The 13977-nt window shown below is 45.8% G+C and overlaps 1 protein-coding gene across 1 annotated transcript in view; it reads left to right on the top strand.

Annotated features, from left to right (window-relative positions):
• arrb2b (arrestin, beta 2b) overlaps positions 1-12811 on the top strand; it is a gene marked incomplete at both ends in the record, with an annotated part of 50446 nt that extends 37635 nt beyond the window's left edge. The window contains 5 exon segments of the mRNA XM_080023118.1: positions 1773-1910; positions 10739-10822; positions 10905-10981; positions 11128-11182; positions 12712-12811. Coding sequence (XP_079879244.1) covers positions 1773-1910; positions 10739-10822; positions 10905-10981; positions 11128-11182; positions 12712-12811 — 454 coding nt within the window.
• Positions 12812-13977: the final 1166 nt, after the last annotated feature.

Consider the following 13977-nt stretch of genomic DNA (forward strand, 5'->3'; position numbering starts at 1 on the left):
TGGAGGTGGGCACTGCCACAGCTGTCCTATAGGGGCAGGACGCTCATTATTAACAACCTGGTGGCCTCACAGCTGTGGCACAGAGTGGCCTGTGTCCAACCGCCAGACCTGCTAGTTAGGAAGATACAGGCCGAGCTGATGGATTTCTTTTGGGGGTGGAATTTCCACTGGGTCAGGAAGGAAAGGGTCTTTCTGCCTAAAGAGGAAGGGGGGCACAGTGTGGTGGACATCAAAAGCAGAGTGGCAACTTTTAGGTTACAGTTTGTGCAGAAGTTGTTAACGGGGTACTTTAACGTTTGGAAGGACGTGGCGGGCTTGGTCTTAAAGAGGACTGGGAGGATGGGACTTGACCGCTCGTTGTTTTTAATGGACACGAGTCTTCTAAACAAGTCGGGCTTACCCCGTTTTTATCAGGAGCTTTTTAAGGCATGGGGGTTATTTAAGAACAGGAAAAGGGAGGCCGCAGATTCCCTCCACTGGCTCCTGGAGGAGCCGGTGATCGGAGGAGCCAGGCTGGATGTGCAGGACGGGGCCACTCCAGGACTGAGGAGCATCCTGAGGGAGGCGGGGGTCCTGACCCTGAGGCAGGTGGTGGCGGCGGCGGGGCGCGACCTGCAGGACGGCGAGGCCATGGCGGAGCGGCTGGGGGTGAGGTCCACCAGGATCGTACACCTGGTGCTCAAGAGGTGGAGGGAGACGCTCACGGAGGAGGAGCTGGCCCTGCTGAAGGAGTACGGCGAAGGCGCGGAGGAGCCAAACCCGGAGGATCCCTTCCCGGAGATGACTCTGACCCCCAACCTGGAGGGGTCCTCCGGGAAGCTGCTGCACAGGGCACGTTATGCAGAACTGGACCTGCACGCAGCCAGCGGGAAGGCTTTTTACAAAGAGTGTGTGGTTGTTTTAAATAGGAGGGGACTGGAAGGGCGGCAGGACACTGTCTGGAGGGGACGGCTCCAGATGGGGGGACAGGAGGAGCCGTGTTGGAGGAGTTTTTACAAAGCTCCCTCCAAGAAAAGGACGGGGGACCTCCAATGGAGGGTCCTACAGGGAGCCATAGCTGTCAACAGCTTTGTTTCTGTTTTTAATCCCACGGTCGCAAATGAATGTCCATTCTGCAAACTGCCAGAGTCCGTGTTTCACTGTTTTGCAGAGTGTGACAGACTTTTAGAGCTTTTTAGTCTTTTAAAGGAAAGTTTTAAGCTCTTTAAGGAGGAGTGGTCCAGAAACGGTTTTATTTTTGGGGTTGGATACTACAGGGCCAACGCAGAGAAATGGCGACTGCTTAATTTTCTAGTAGGGGAAGCGAAGATGGCCATCTACCTCACGAGGAGGAACAAACTGAGGGGAAAGGAGAGTGCTTTCGGAAGAGTGTTTGTAGCGTTGGTCAGGGCCAGAGTCTTGATTGATTTTAACTTTCACAGACTGATGAAGAGTCTGGACGTCTTCATCAAGCTGTGGTGTTTTAATGACGCCATCTGTTCCCTGGTGGAGGACGACCTGTGCTTCCAGTCTGTTTTTAACGTGTAGGACTCTGTTAGTGAACCAAGTGTGTTTGTTGTATTGTCTGTAACTGTGAACTAGAGAAAATGTTAAAATAAAGATGCTTTAAAAATCAAATCTCTCTCTCTCTCTCTCTCTCTCTCTCTCTCTCTCTCTCTCTCTCTCTCTCTCTCTCTCTCTCTCTCTCTCTCTCTCTCTCTCTCTCTCTCTCTCTCTCTCTCTCTCTCTCTCTCTCTCTCTCTCTCTCTCTCTCTCTCTCTCTCTCTCTACAGCGACCAGGTATCTCCCAGCTCGACGTTCTGCAAGGTCTATACCTTGACACCCATGCTCACCAACAACAGGGAAAAGAGAGGCCTGGCTCTGGACGGCAAGCTCAAGCACGAGGACACCAATCTGGCCTCCAGTACTATGTAAGCGACATATAAGTGGACCAGCCCAACCCTAACCCCATTGTTATTGCTCAGATTTTTTTATTTTTAATCTTCTTGGCATTTTGCGGGCTAAAAGTATCTGGAACACGACAACCGCAGTAAGCAGACATGGTTGAGGTCTTATTAGAACCGACGTTTCAGACGTCTTGTCGTTCGAGGTTTGATCAATATTGATGGACATATGGAGCAGAAATTAGTGGACTACTGGACTACATTCTACTACTGGAAGTAGTAGAATGTTAGCACGAGCTGGCCCTTTTTGACATCCTCATCCAAAGTTATATACGTACGTCCAAGCTTCGTCTCTCGGAAGTCATTCACATCCAGCCACTTGTGCACTGGTGCGGACTGCATAGCGTTTGCTAGACATAGACTGACAACTTGAGCCGATGCTGTGTTTAAAGATACTTGTAACAGTGTTGCCCTTGGGTGTAGTTCTGCTGATAGGGGACTGGCTAGTTTGCTTGGCTGTGTCTGATGACCGGTGCACTTCAGCAGATGAACCCCTGGAGCGCAGTGTTGGCAGTTTGGAGAGACAGGAACAGTGGTGTCTTTCAGGATGTCCCTTTGTCCCGCCTGGCGTGGTCAGCTTTAAGGCAGGCGCTGCAATTGTGTCTTGGTAAAATATGACAATTTTGAAAAAAATATTTAGCTGGAACTGGTTTCACTAAGTCGAACTATGAGGAACTCAGGTGAAAAACTTAGGAAAAACTATAAAAAGAATTAAGATAGAAAATTCTGTGTTGTTCATCCACAGATCCTTCAGAGTTTCAATGTAAAAATAAAAGCTTAAAAGAAAATGAGCGAAAACCTAAAAAAGAAAATGCCGAAAAAAGATGGTAGAAAAGCCCGCGGAACATTCACACACTTCCTTCCAGTATGGTCAACTCAGTGATTCGAAACATTGTGAATAAACTGTGTCTACATAAACACACATATGCGGGATACCTTCAGACATTCTTACACATTTCAACATGGAATTCATTGTTAATGCACAGTTAAAAATGCTTTCTAACTACTTAACGTATCAAAATTCAATACTCTTAATTAATTAATTAATCATTAATCAGAACATAATAAAAATTAATAAGAACATACACTAAATTGGAGGAAAAATATAAAAACACACAGGGTACAGATGCAGGAACAGAACTTCTTATATTTGGCCTCTTGAGGGCAGCAAAGATACATGACACAAATGCAAATGAATCCCTCCATTTCACATCTCTGCGCCATATAGAGTAGTGGGATTCTTGTTCCATTTTCCTTTTTTTTTTCTTTTTCTTTTTTTTACCTGTGCTCTCAGCATGCTAGGCATACAACAGAGTATATGTATGTTATTGCGTCTAGGGCAGAGTTACTCTGCAAGTGGAGTTCAACTTCTCAACTGACAGATGACCCCCACACCCCAACCCACACACAGCAGCAAGCACCCACAGCAGCAGCCCTGAAAGGCACCCGGCAGCGCTCTCCGCAGCCTCGCCAGGTCACAGCACACCTTAAGCCATCAGGCGCAAGCCACCGGGACTCAAGCCTGGCCGGAGGGGCCCAACCAACCACAATCCCACACCGACCCACCAGCAACCCGCCACCCCGGAAAACTCCGGTGCTCAATGTGTGCTGTTGGCAAGTGCAGTTAAAATTGCGGGGTGTGGGGGTTTGAGTCCTCTAAGCAAGTTGAAACCCGAATCACACGCACCCCTCCTGCCCTGCAGACCCTGGTCTGGTGGAGTGTTGTTCAGAGTAGGATTTGTGTGCGAGTGTATGTGTTCTAGGCTAATATGAGTGGGATTAAGATTTCGGGATGGACGAGAAGCACGTCAGGTAAGGAGCGTGACAAACAAGATGGCAGCCACCTGCCACATCACCGCCCTCTTAGCTTGCACGCCTCCCATCTTGCAAGCCCTGGGCCTATTGTGTGGTGTATGTACTGAGTATGGGTTTTGGCACTGGGAGAGATATGCAGATCAATGCAGGGGCGCAGCAGTCCAGGGAGCGGCCACGCGGACCCCCCCCCCCCCCCCCCCAAAACCCGACCGCGGCATAGCACGGCCACCTCCCGTATCTGGAGGCAATCTACAGCGACCAGCCACAGGCGCAGAGCGGCCCGCCCCCCCAGCGACGAGTGCCCTGCACACCGGCAGCCGGAGTCCGCACCCCATCGAAGGAGGCCACATGGTGAGCCCCACGCCGAACACACCTGGCCAGGCTCAGGCTCCCAGGTCACAGGACCAGACGGAACAGCTAACCAGCCCGGGCACGACAGACCACCCCCCCCAACCCCCACGGGACGCTGAAGGACACGCAAGCTCCGCCATCCCACCCACGGGGCGGGCAACCCCAGCGGCGCGCCGACCTGCCGACCACGGTGCCAAGACCCCAACCCGCACCCCCTGCCCCCAACCCAAGCAGCAAACCCGCAACTACGCCTCAAACCAACACACCAGCTGCAGGCACCCTCCAGGAGCATCACCCCCCCAACCTCCAGAGACAAGCCAGCTCAACCCAGGAAAAGGAGCGGGTGCCACCACCCAGCCCCCCTAACACCCCCGTGGAGCCCCCGGACCCCCCCACAACCACAGGACTAAGTGACACGGACGTCCCCACAGCTGCCAGGCACCCACCCAACCACAGAGCCCCGACGAGACCGAGAGGACCCCCACATGACCCAAAACACCACAAAATTGCCCCGACTTAGGAAGACTCAAGTATTAAGGGATGGAGTTATGTCAGCGAAAAGAGTAGCCCATATTTCATTAAATGAATCAACCTTGTTTTTGGATATTGCCAACAGTTTTTCCATTGAGATGTATTCTATTAATAAATGTAACCATTGGGATGTGGTGAGATCTTTGTTTTTCCAATTGAGTAATATTATTTTCTTGGCAATTGTTAAGGAGATCAAAATGGGTTGCACTGGGGTCATTGAAAATATATAGTTAATTTTTGGTAGTATATTCATTTTCACTGCTGCTATCCTACCAATTAGTGAGATGGGTAGGTTGTTCCATCGAATGAAGTCTCCTTCAATGGATTTGAGCAAGGGAGTAAAGTTAAGGGTAAACAAATCTGACAGATTGATGGAGATATCATTACCAAGGTATCTAATGTTGCCGTTGTGATGGTTAGGGGAAGTTTCTGGGTTACAGCATTCCAGGCCTCCCCACTGTGTGGTAAGAACATAGTTTTAGACCAATTTATTGAGTAGTCTCAGATAGCTGAGAATTTAGACATGCGATTGAACACTTCCTGTAGGGATGATATTGAGTTACATAAGTACAACAAGATATCATCTGCATAGAAACTGATTTTGTGAACAGAGTTTCCTGTGTGTATGCCAATGATATTACTGTTTTGATGGATAGCCGCCGTGAGGGGTTCAATAGAGATGGCGAATAGTAAAGGGGAGAGCAGACATCCTTGTCTTGTGCTGCGTTGTAGAGTGAAACGCTGTGAAGTGTAACCATTGGTGATGATAGAAGCAGATGGAGAGTTGTACAGGATTCTGTATCCATTGCATGAGTGACTCTCCAAAGCCAAATTTGTTGAGGGTTGAAAATAGATATGTCCAATAAACTCTGTCAAATGTTTTTTCCGCATCTAAAGAGGCAATAACCGTAGTTGTTCCTTTGAGATATGCTGATCAGACTGAATAAACAGTGCAGATTGCTGGATGAGTGTCTGCCCTTGACAAAGCCTGTTTGGTTTGGGTGAATTATGAATGGAGTTACTTTTCCAATTCTGTTGGTTAGTGCTTTACTAATAACTTTTAAATTGCAATTAATTCGGCTCATGGGTCTATAACTGGAGGTGAGGGTTGGGTCCTTATTAGGTTTGAGCAAAACCGAAATGAGAGCAGTATTCATGTGCTGAGGAATGGTGGAGTTTGACTTAATACTGTATATGTAACCATTCTGATGAATAATGGGTATATAAGTGGCCAGAAGTGTTTATAGAATTCCACTTGGTAGCCATCTGATCCAGGTGATTTATTATTGGGCATAGAGAAGAGCTCTTTCCTGAGTTCTTCTGGAGTAGGTGGGTGATCTAATCTGGTAGCCTGCTCTGTGGAAAGTTTAGGGAGGTCGATATCATCGAGGAATGAGTTAATGTTTGATATGTTTGATTCATTATTGGAATGATATAGCTTATTATAAAAGCCTCTAAATATGTTTCTGATGTCTTGCGGTGTTGTTATCCTACCCTGTGGATCTTTGATGGCTGTAATAAGTGTTTTTTTTTTCTCTATCGCATTTCAATTGATTGGCAAGAAATTTACCTGATTTGTCATTGAATTCAAAATAATTTGCTCTTGTCCGTTGCATGAGGAATTGTGTCTGTTGATGGATCATTTTATCAAGTTGAGATTTGTAATTGTAGTAATTGAGTAGAGTAATTGTCCGGATCTCATTTCAGATTTGCTCAGTGGGTCAGTGGGCTTGTTGGGAGTGCAAGTCTTTTAATCATTGATCGAGTTTATTTTGGCATTCTTGTCCTTTCTTTTTCTTTTTTTTTCTTTTTTTAAAAACTTTTTTTTAACCTGTGCTGTCAGCATGCTGGGCATACAACACAGAGTATTTGAATGCCATTGCATCTAGGACAGAGTTAGTCTGCAAGTGTAGTTCAAGTTCTCAACCTGCAATGCAACTCTTTATTAATTCTTAAATCATCAAGAACTGCTGCAATAACTCTGTCCTGTAGATGCCCTGTAGAATGACAAGAGCACAGTTTTGGTTATGGAGAGCCACCACCAACCCCCCTCTTTGGAGAACTATTTATCATGTTTGGGTCTATAAACAACTGATCACTACTCCAAGAGGGGGAGAATCACCACGGTGAGACAAATACACAACACAAGACACAAACAACATTTACACAAAAACATGAACATTGGACGACAACATGTATTGAAAAACTGAATTAGGTCCAGGAAAACTGGAACTACAACTGGTCACGTGGCCTCTTCCTGTATAAGTTATGTGCACCCCAGGTTTCTGGGGTGCACTCCAAGCAGGTGTGCGTGCGTGCGTGTGTGTGTAAGATGTCCACCGGTGAGTGTACATGACTTATCCCAATTGGTACTGGTGTAGAAGGTCGGTATTATGTTGCGGCGCCTCCAAGCAGCGCAACGGGCCCCGAAGCCCCACCGAACTCCACAGCCCCGCGGACAATCCCCGGCTGAAGGAGGTGGCCCTGCGGCCACGGAAGACCCCCGGGACCCCAGAGAAGCCAGAGGGCCGTGGAGCAACTCCCACGCCCAGCCCGAGGAGAATGACCAAGTCCCAGGGAGCACGAGGAGACCCCGCACCCCAGGGGCGCAAACATACAGTAAAACCAACCCCCGGGCACAGGCACAAGACGCAGCCGCCGGCACAGAACCCGGGCCACGGGCGCAAGGCACGGCCCTGCGGTGACAGACCGACACCCCGACCCCCACGCCCACTCACGCCCGGCACAAGGGGGGAGGCGCGCCCCACCACAGCCGACCAGACGCCCCGCCCGGCATGAGTGCCGAGTGACCATACACGTAGCAGCAAGTGGCCAGCGCGGGGCACCTCGATGTTGAGTATGAGTTTGGCACTGGGAGAGATAGGTGAGTTGCAACCGGATCGATCCAGGGGTGCAGCAGGCCGGGGAGCAGGCACCCAGACCCCCTCCCCCTGGACCCAAACGCGCCCCAGTGCGCCCACCTCCCGTACCTTGTGGCAGCCAACCCACAGCGATCAGCCAAGGGCGCAGAGCGTCCGCCATGCACTTCAGCCATGTCGGGCAGCTCCGCGCCCCCATCAGGCCCCTGGTCAGCCCCCAGCCGCCGAGCATGTGGACTACAGAACAGAGGGTGGCACCCCACCCCACCCGCACCCACAACCCGACCCCCCAGCGATTAGCACCCCGCGCACCGAGAGCGTTTTATCACTTTTGGCTTTGTTTAATACGTTTTTTGATTCCTCAGATGAAATGTATTTCCCACCAGCTCGCCCCCTAAACTTTCACATTATTCCCTTAATTCTTCTTTGCTAGGGAACAGACTTCATGTTTGTTTTTAATTAGTGTAATTCCTAGTCTCCTAACACGGTAAATTTTTTTATTGGCATTTGGGCTATGTAGGGCTTTGTTTTTTTTAGTTTTTTTTTTTTATCCATAATGTCCCTGGGATGTTTTTTTCGTGGCACTTCTAAGTTTGTCTCCCTGTCTTTTGAATAATGTTATCACAAGTATTTCTCTGTTTTTCTTTTTTTCCTTGGACTTGTGATTCTTTATCAGGATGTCCATCTCCGCACACACATCAATATCAAATGTTCCTTCCACTGGCGATGGGGTAGGGTTATTCTATGTTCTTTTATTCCATTTTATGGAGCATTCTTGGATCTCATTTGATAACAGGGGGTGGTGTTTTGTGAATATCCCGACAGCGGTTGACACTTTTTTCATTTCCATTATTTATTTTGTACTTAATAATTCTCTATTCTGTGTTCTCTGAACTATGTTTCTCCTTCTAACCAAGAAATCAGAGCCAGTTTTTATCTGCTTACTTGCACCGTTCCCAGAGTTTGTTTTGTCAACAATCTCAACTTCGGAATTTTCTCACAGGATCAAAAGCCCCCACCTTTTTGTTCTCCGTTTCTCCCTGTTCTTAGTGAAAACAATTTTTCCAAAAAAATCTTTTATTAGAGGTCACTTCAAAGCTTTTTTAATAATAAAAAACACATGCAAATGGTGACCCCTTTCCTTGTTTGTTTGTTTGTTTGTTAATAATATTTTGTTCTATGGAATATCCCAGTTTCTGAGGCATAAACCTTCTGTGTATTTCTATCTCTCCTTTTTTTTGTCTATTTTGGCAGCTGCACAATTTTTTTCACTCCCTCCCATACTTTCCTTTTATGCCAGTATTGGCGATTTTATTATCAGTCTGCTTTTAAGAGGGGGAACTTTGTTTTATTACTCAAGTTTCTCAACTCTGCTCATAATTTTAGTTATGCTTTTAGAAGAGAAGAGAAGAATCTTTAATTGTCACACAGCACACCACACTACATGCACGCACACACACACAGGCAGACATGCACATGCTTTGGATGGTGGCCGGTGAAATGAGGCCTCTGCATTTAACCCATCCTTGGCTTGTCCTTCCTCCGGGGGCGCAGCCAGGAGCAGTGGGCAGCATTCGTGGACACGCCCGGGGACCTGGTGACGAATGTCCATCGCTGGTCAGATGATGTGTGCATGTTTTTGGTGGGGGTCCTTACTGACGTTAGGTGGAGGAAACCCCATGTGAGCACGGGGAGAACATGCAAACTCCACACCGAAAGGCTCCTATTTGGGAGATAACCTGCCCCGGAGCACAGTGCCAACAGCGCCCCAGGCGAGAATCGAACCCAGGACCTTCTTGCTGTGAGGCAGCAGGGCAATGCACTGTTTTATAGTCATTTGGTTTTTGACTCACTTGCAATTCACAAAGAATATCATAGCTCACTAGCTATAGTGGTACAACCAGACCATGTTTCCAGGACAAACAACCTGTAAGTTCAATAACCAACCTCAATATGACCTATTTATTTCCAGGCTCAAACAGGCCTGCATCAACAGGCCGGTTAACCTTAAGCCTTTCTAGTGGCATGCAGACAATACAATAACCATAAGAGTTTTTCTCTCTTTTTTTATATTTTATTTTGTTAGTACCGCTTCTCCACTGCATTAGTTCTTTGTTTGGAGAGCCAAATTGATTCTGGTCTTACCCATATCGTCAGGGAAAAAAACAGCAGATTCCTCCACCAAATAAAAATCAAATAAGCAAAATGCTTACCTTGGCCACTTTTTTCCAATCTGCGGGAAGGATTTCTGCCCCAACGACACTGGTGCCTGGAGGCGCAGAAATGTCCTCCTTTTTGCTCTTTTTCCAATCTTGTTCGTGATGCCAAATATGTGGTTGAAAAATCACCTTGGAAAGGAGGTCCTCTAATTTAAGATCATTTATTATAAAAAGATATATGTTTGTCTCTGCAGAGGACAAGACTCGCTCAATACACAGATGCATACTCTTTTATAGTATCTAGTCGTCGAGTGTGTTCTTAGCAGAATATTCCAACAATTCGTCTAATTAAATAGTAATATCTACCAGACTGACTTATCTCTTGGGAGTGGCATTGAGCGAGAAAACTACGTTCGAACCACTTTTTCAATAGCCAAAACAATGTGTTGCGCTAAACACATTCTGTAACTTTTCCACTACACAAGTGAGGAGAGCACTGTAGTGGTGGATGTTCCGATTCCTTTCAGGGACACAAATCTTTTGACTCAGTTAACTAAAAAGATTTGTTCACCGACTCGTGAATGATTTCCAGTGAGTCTCTAGTTAGCGAATGACTTGTTCTTGTAGTGGATTTGTTCAGTGAGTCCTCCCTGCAGCCCAAGTCATTGCAGGAAGTCTGCTGGCGTATAACAATGTTAAAACAAATTTGACACTCCACTTCATTGTTTCCCCAGGGTGCCGCACCTGTACACTACGCCAACACGTCCGGTAGACTTCTACCGTTATTAATAATCACAATTTATTTCTTGATATAAAAACATGAAGGCTGATATCAACAATTACATTTCTGATATCAGGAATTACATTTTTGCCCTCAAAATTTTGCATTTTAACCTGTTAAAATTGAAACTTTGATAACTGAATTTCCGATATCGCAGGTGACAATGGAGCATCTCCTAAAGTGTCACCTTGACTGACCATGGAAGGTGGTAAATCATTGGGCGTGTACCAAAAATGTTGGCGATCCCTTCTCTAACATTGCCGTGTGTTTGTTTCACAGAGTGAAAGACGTCTCCAATAAGGAGGTCCTGGGAATCCTGGTTTCCTACAGAGTCAAAGTGAAGCTGGTGGTGTCTCGCGGAGGGTAGGTGAAAACAAACGACCACAGTTTTGGTTTGAAGTTGGACCACATCTGACATCTTTCCGATGTGTCTCCCATGTACTAGGGATGTCGCGGTTGAGCTGCCCTTTGTGCTGATGCACCCCAAACCCACCGACCAACCCAGCTCCCAGCCGCAGTCAGGTAGGATCAGAACAAAACAGTACAGCTAATATTAAATTGTTACTTAATACACCTGGAAGGTTGCATGAGTTAAATGGAATCTCCCTTTACTTAACTGACTTTGCATTGCTCATCCTACTAAGTGTAATTTTGTGATTGTTTTACAGTTGTGCCTGATATAGACGCTCCAATAGACGCAAACCTAATACAGTTTGATACCAAGTAAGTGTGTGTGTTTGTGTGTGTGTGTGTGCGTGTTCATTCAAGGAGGCAACATATACTGTACAGTGTATAGGGACATGGCCAAACCAAAATTGACGCGAGAGGGGTCAAACAGATATCAGAAACAACATTATTTCACACAAAATGTGATTAAACGGTGGACTCATACCCCTTTCCCACAGCGCCAAAAACCTGGTAACACCCGCTAACATCCGGCATTTGTGGGAAAAGTAACATCCGGGTTTCAGCGTCAGATTGGGCAGATTACCCTGCAATAGACACAGCTTTTTATCAGCTCCAGCTCCGATTGGCTCTGACATAAACAAGACACCTGGGTCAACACGCTAATTTACGCCCCTTTACCGGCACGATGCAACGTGTGCTGAAGTTCTGGACGTTGGCGCATAAATAGACAGAAATATCTGTGTATCATTCGATCATTTCATATCCGATTTAGAATCCAAAATCAGAAGTTAATGAACTTTTTTTTCCCCCGTATCGGGGACCTTTAAATATTTTGAGTCTCTCCACCGGGCTACCAGCCACCCTAGCACCGCCCCAAGCCGGTCTCTGGACTGGAGCACCGTCTCCGCTCCCTGCCGCCGAAGAACCAGTGCGTGCACGGTTATGGGCATGGATACTCAATGCTGCTTCTACTGTAGTGTTGGGTATGAAGGCAACAGAATCTCGCTGGGTGATGGTGCTTTTTTTTCTCTCCAAGTTTTAGAGGTTTATGTCTGTTTGTTTAAGTTACTGACTCCTCTACTGTTTTTCCCCAATCACATTGGAACCATGACACGTGCCTTTTCCGGCATATTCGTGATGTTAGTTTTTTTTTTCAACTAAAATCAACTAAAAACGGCATTACTCCTGGCAATAGGAAAGGCGTCAATCACCTATATTTAGCGAGTTTACCTACGTTTAAAAAAACCCGGGTATAGCGGTTAATTTTGGTATAAGATGGTCGAAGATAACTTTTTAGATTTTAATGCTAAATAAATACAAAAACCATTGATATACAACAAGGGATGGTTTTTACAGCAAATAAAAATTAGACACCCGACTCCCATCCCTCCCGCCCGGGAGGTAGAACAGAATGGATTACTCTACTGTACAGCTCAATAACACCGCTACTGAACCACCGCAGCTGTGGAGTACTTGTCCTTTCTCGGCAGGCGAGATGGCGCACAACAGCATTTGGTAATATTACAGAAAAGATGAATGTATTAAGTCAAAATAATAATATGATACGAAACGAAAATACGATAATATGTTTATGAAACAAAACCTATGTGTCATTATACGTGTTTTTAACTGTGTATGTGTATCATGAAAATGTTTACAAATTAGGAAATTATTTCAATAATATGGAAACTTATTTGTGTGGTCGTAGGAGCGTACATCACCAATTGATAGCTATGGGAATTGTGAATTCACAATCAAATCCAAATATATTAGAAGTGATCCCTCAATATCAGATGGGTCAAGATTGACAATGGAAGTGACCATGTGACCACTTTCTCCAGTAGCGGCTTCTCTCCAGACGACGACTTTGTGTTCGAGGACTTTGCCCGCCTGTGGCTGAAGGGTTCAAAGGAGGACCAGGATGAGGAGGACCACCTCTGCTAGCCTCTTCCCCCTTCTCGGAAGCCGAAAACCACGAGAGGATCTATTGTTTCACGTCTCTCCCCCGTCGTCATCGTCCGACATTTCTGCCTCGTAGAAATGCCAGCGACGTGAGAAAATACCGAGAGCGTTTTAACAGTAGAGATGACGAACAACTTGGTCCGAATCAGAAATCTTTTTAAACTAATGAAATATAATCTAGCCGTTAAGAGTAAACCCCGTAAATAATATTTCTCACACAGTGAAAGGCATTTATACAAAATGTGTTTGATTGTGTTTTGACCTTTGTCTTTTAACATTATTATCATTTATCCACGAATATATTTTGTCGATTAGAGATATTACTGTTTGTGTCCGTGTTTTTTTTTTTCTTAATCGTGCCGTCAGGGTCTTGGTATATTCTCACCAAATATTTATTGTATAAACAATTCATATGATGTGTGTATATATACATATATAGACACACACACACAGATATATACAGTATATACAGTATATATATATATATATATACAAACACACACACACACACACACACACACACACAGTATGTTGTCCATGGAGACCTCAAAAGGACAAAATAATGGTCTGCTTAAAAAAAGAAAAAAGATATATACTACTCACAACAAGTTAGGGATATTCGGCTTTCAGGTGAAATTTCAGGATGACCCTAAAATGCACTATAAACTTTACAGGTGAACTTAATTTGACCTTCTCTAAACTTTTGAATGCACATGTCAAACTATCCAATGTTTCAGTACTTTTTGCACAACTTGCTGTTCTTTAACAAGGAGCTGAACGGCAAAATTCACAACAAGTGTTTGGTCCATGAATCGACCAATACATTTCCTGGTTCAATTAGAATTGGTATTTAAACAGTCCTCTTCATCATGCTGTTCACATTTTGACATCATGAGACCAAGACGACACCTAACAACGGATCAACAGTACCTCGCCATTGCGAGGCTTCAAACAGGATGGTCTCAGAGGGAAGTGGCCACTGAGCTTAGAGTGTCACACTGTCATCAGCAGGTTGCAACAGAGATACAGAGAAACTGGAAGAGTCACAGAAAGGCATAGAAGTGGACGTCCTTTGGCCACATCCCACACTGATGACCGCTTCATTGTGAACAGTGCCCTGCGGAACCGGATGATGAATGCCACTCAAC

The sequence above is a fragment of the Zeus faber genome (assembly GCF_960531495.2).
Source record: "Zeus faber genome assembly, chromosome: 22".
NCBI classification, from domain to species: domain Eukaryota; kingdom Metazoa; phylum Chordata; class Actinopteri; order Zeiformes; family Zeidae; genus Zeus; species Zeus faber.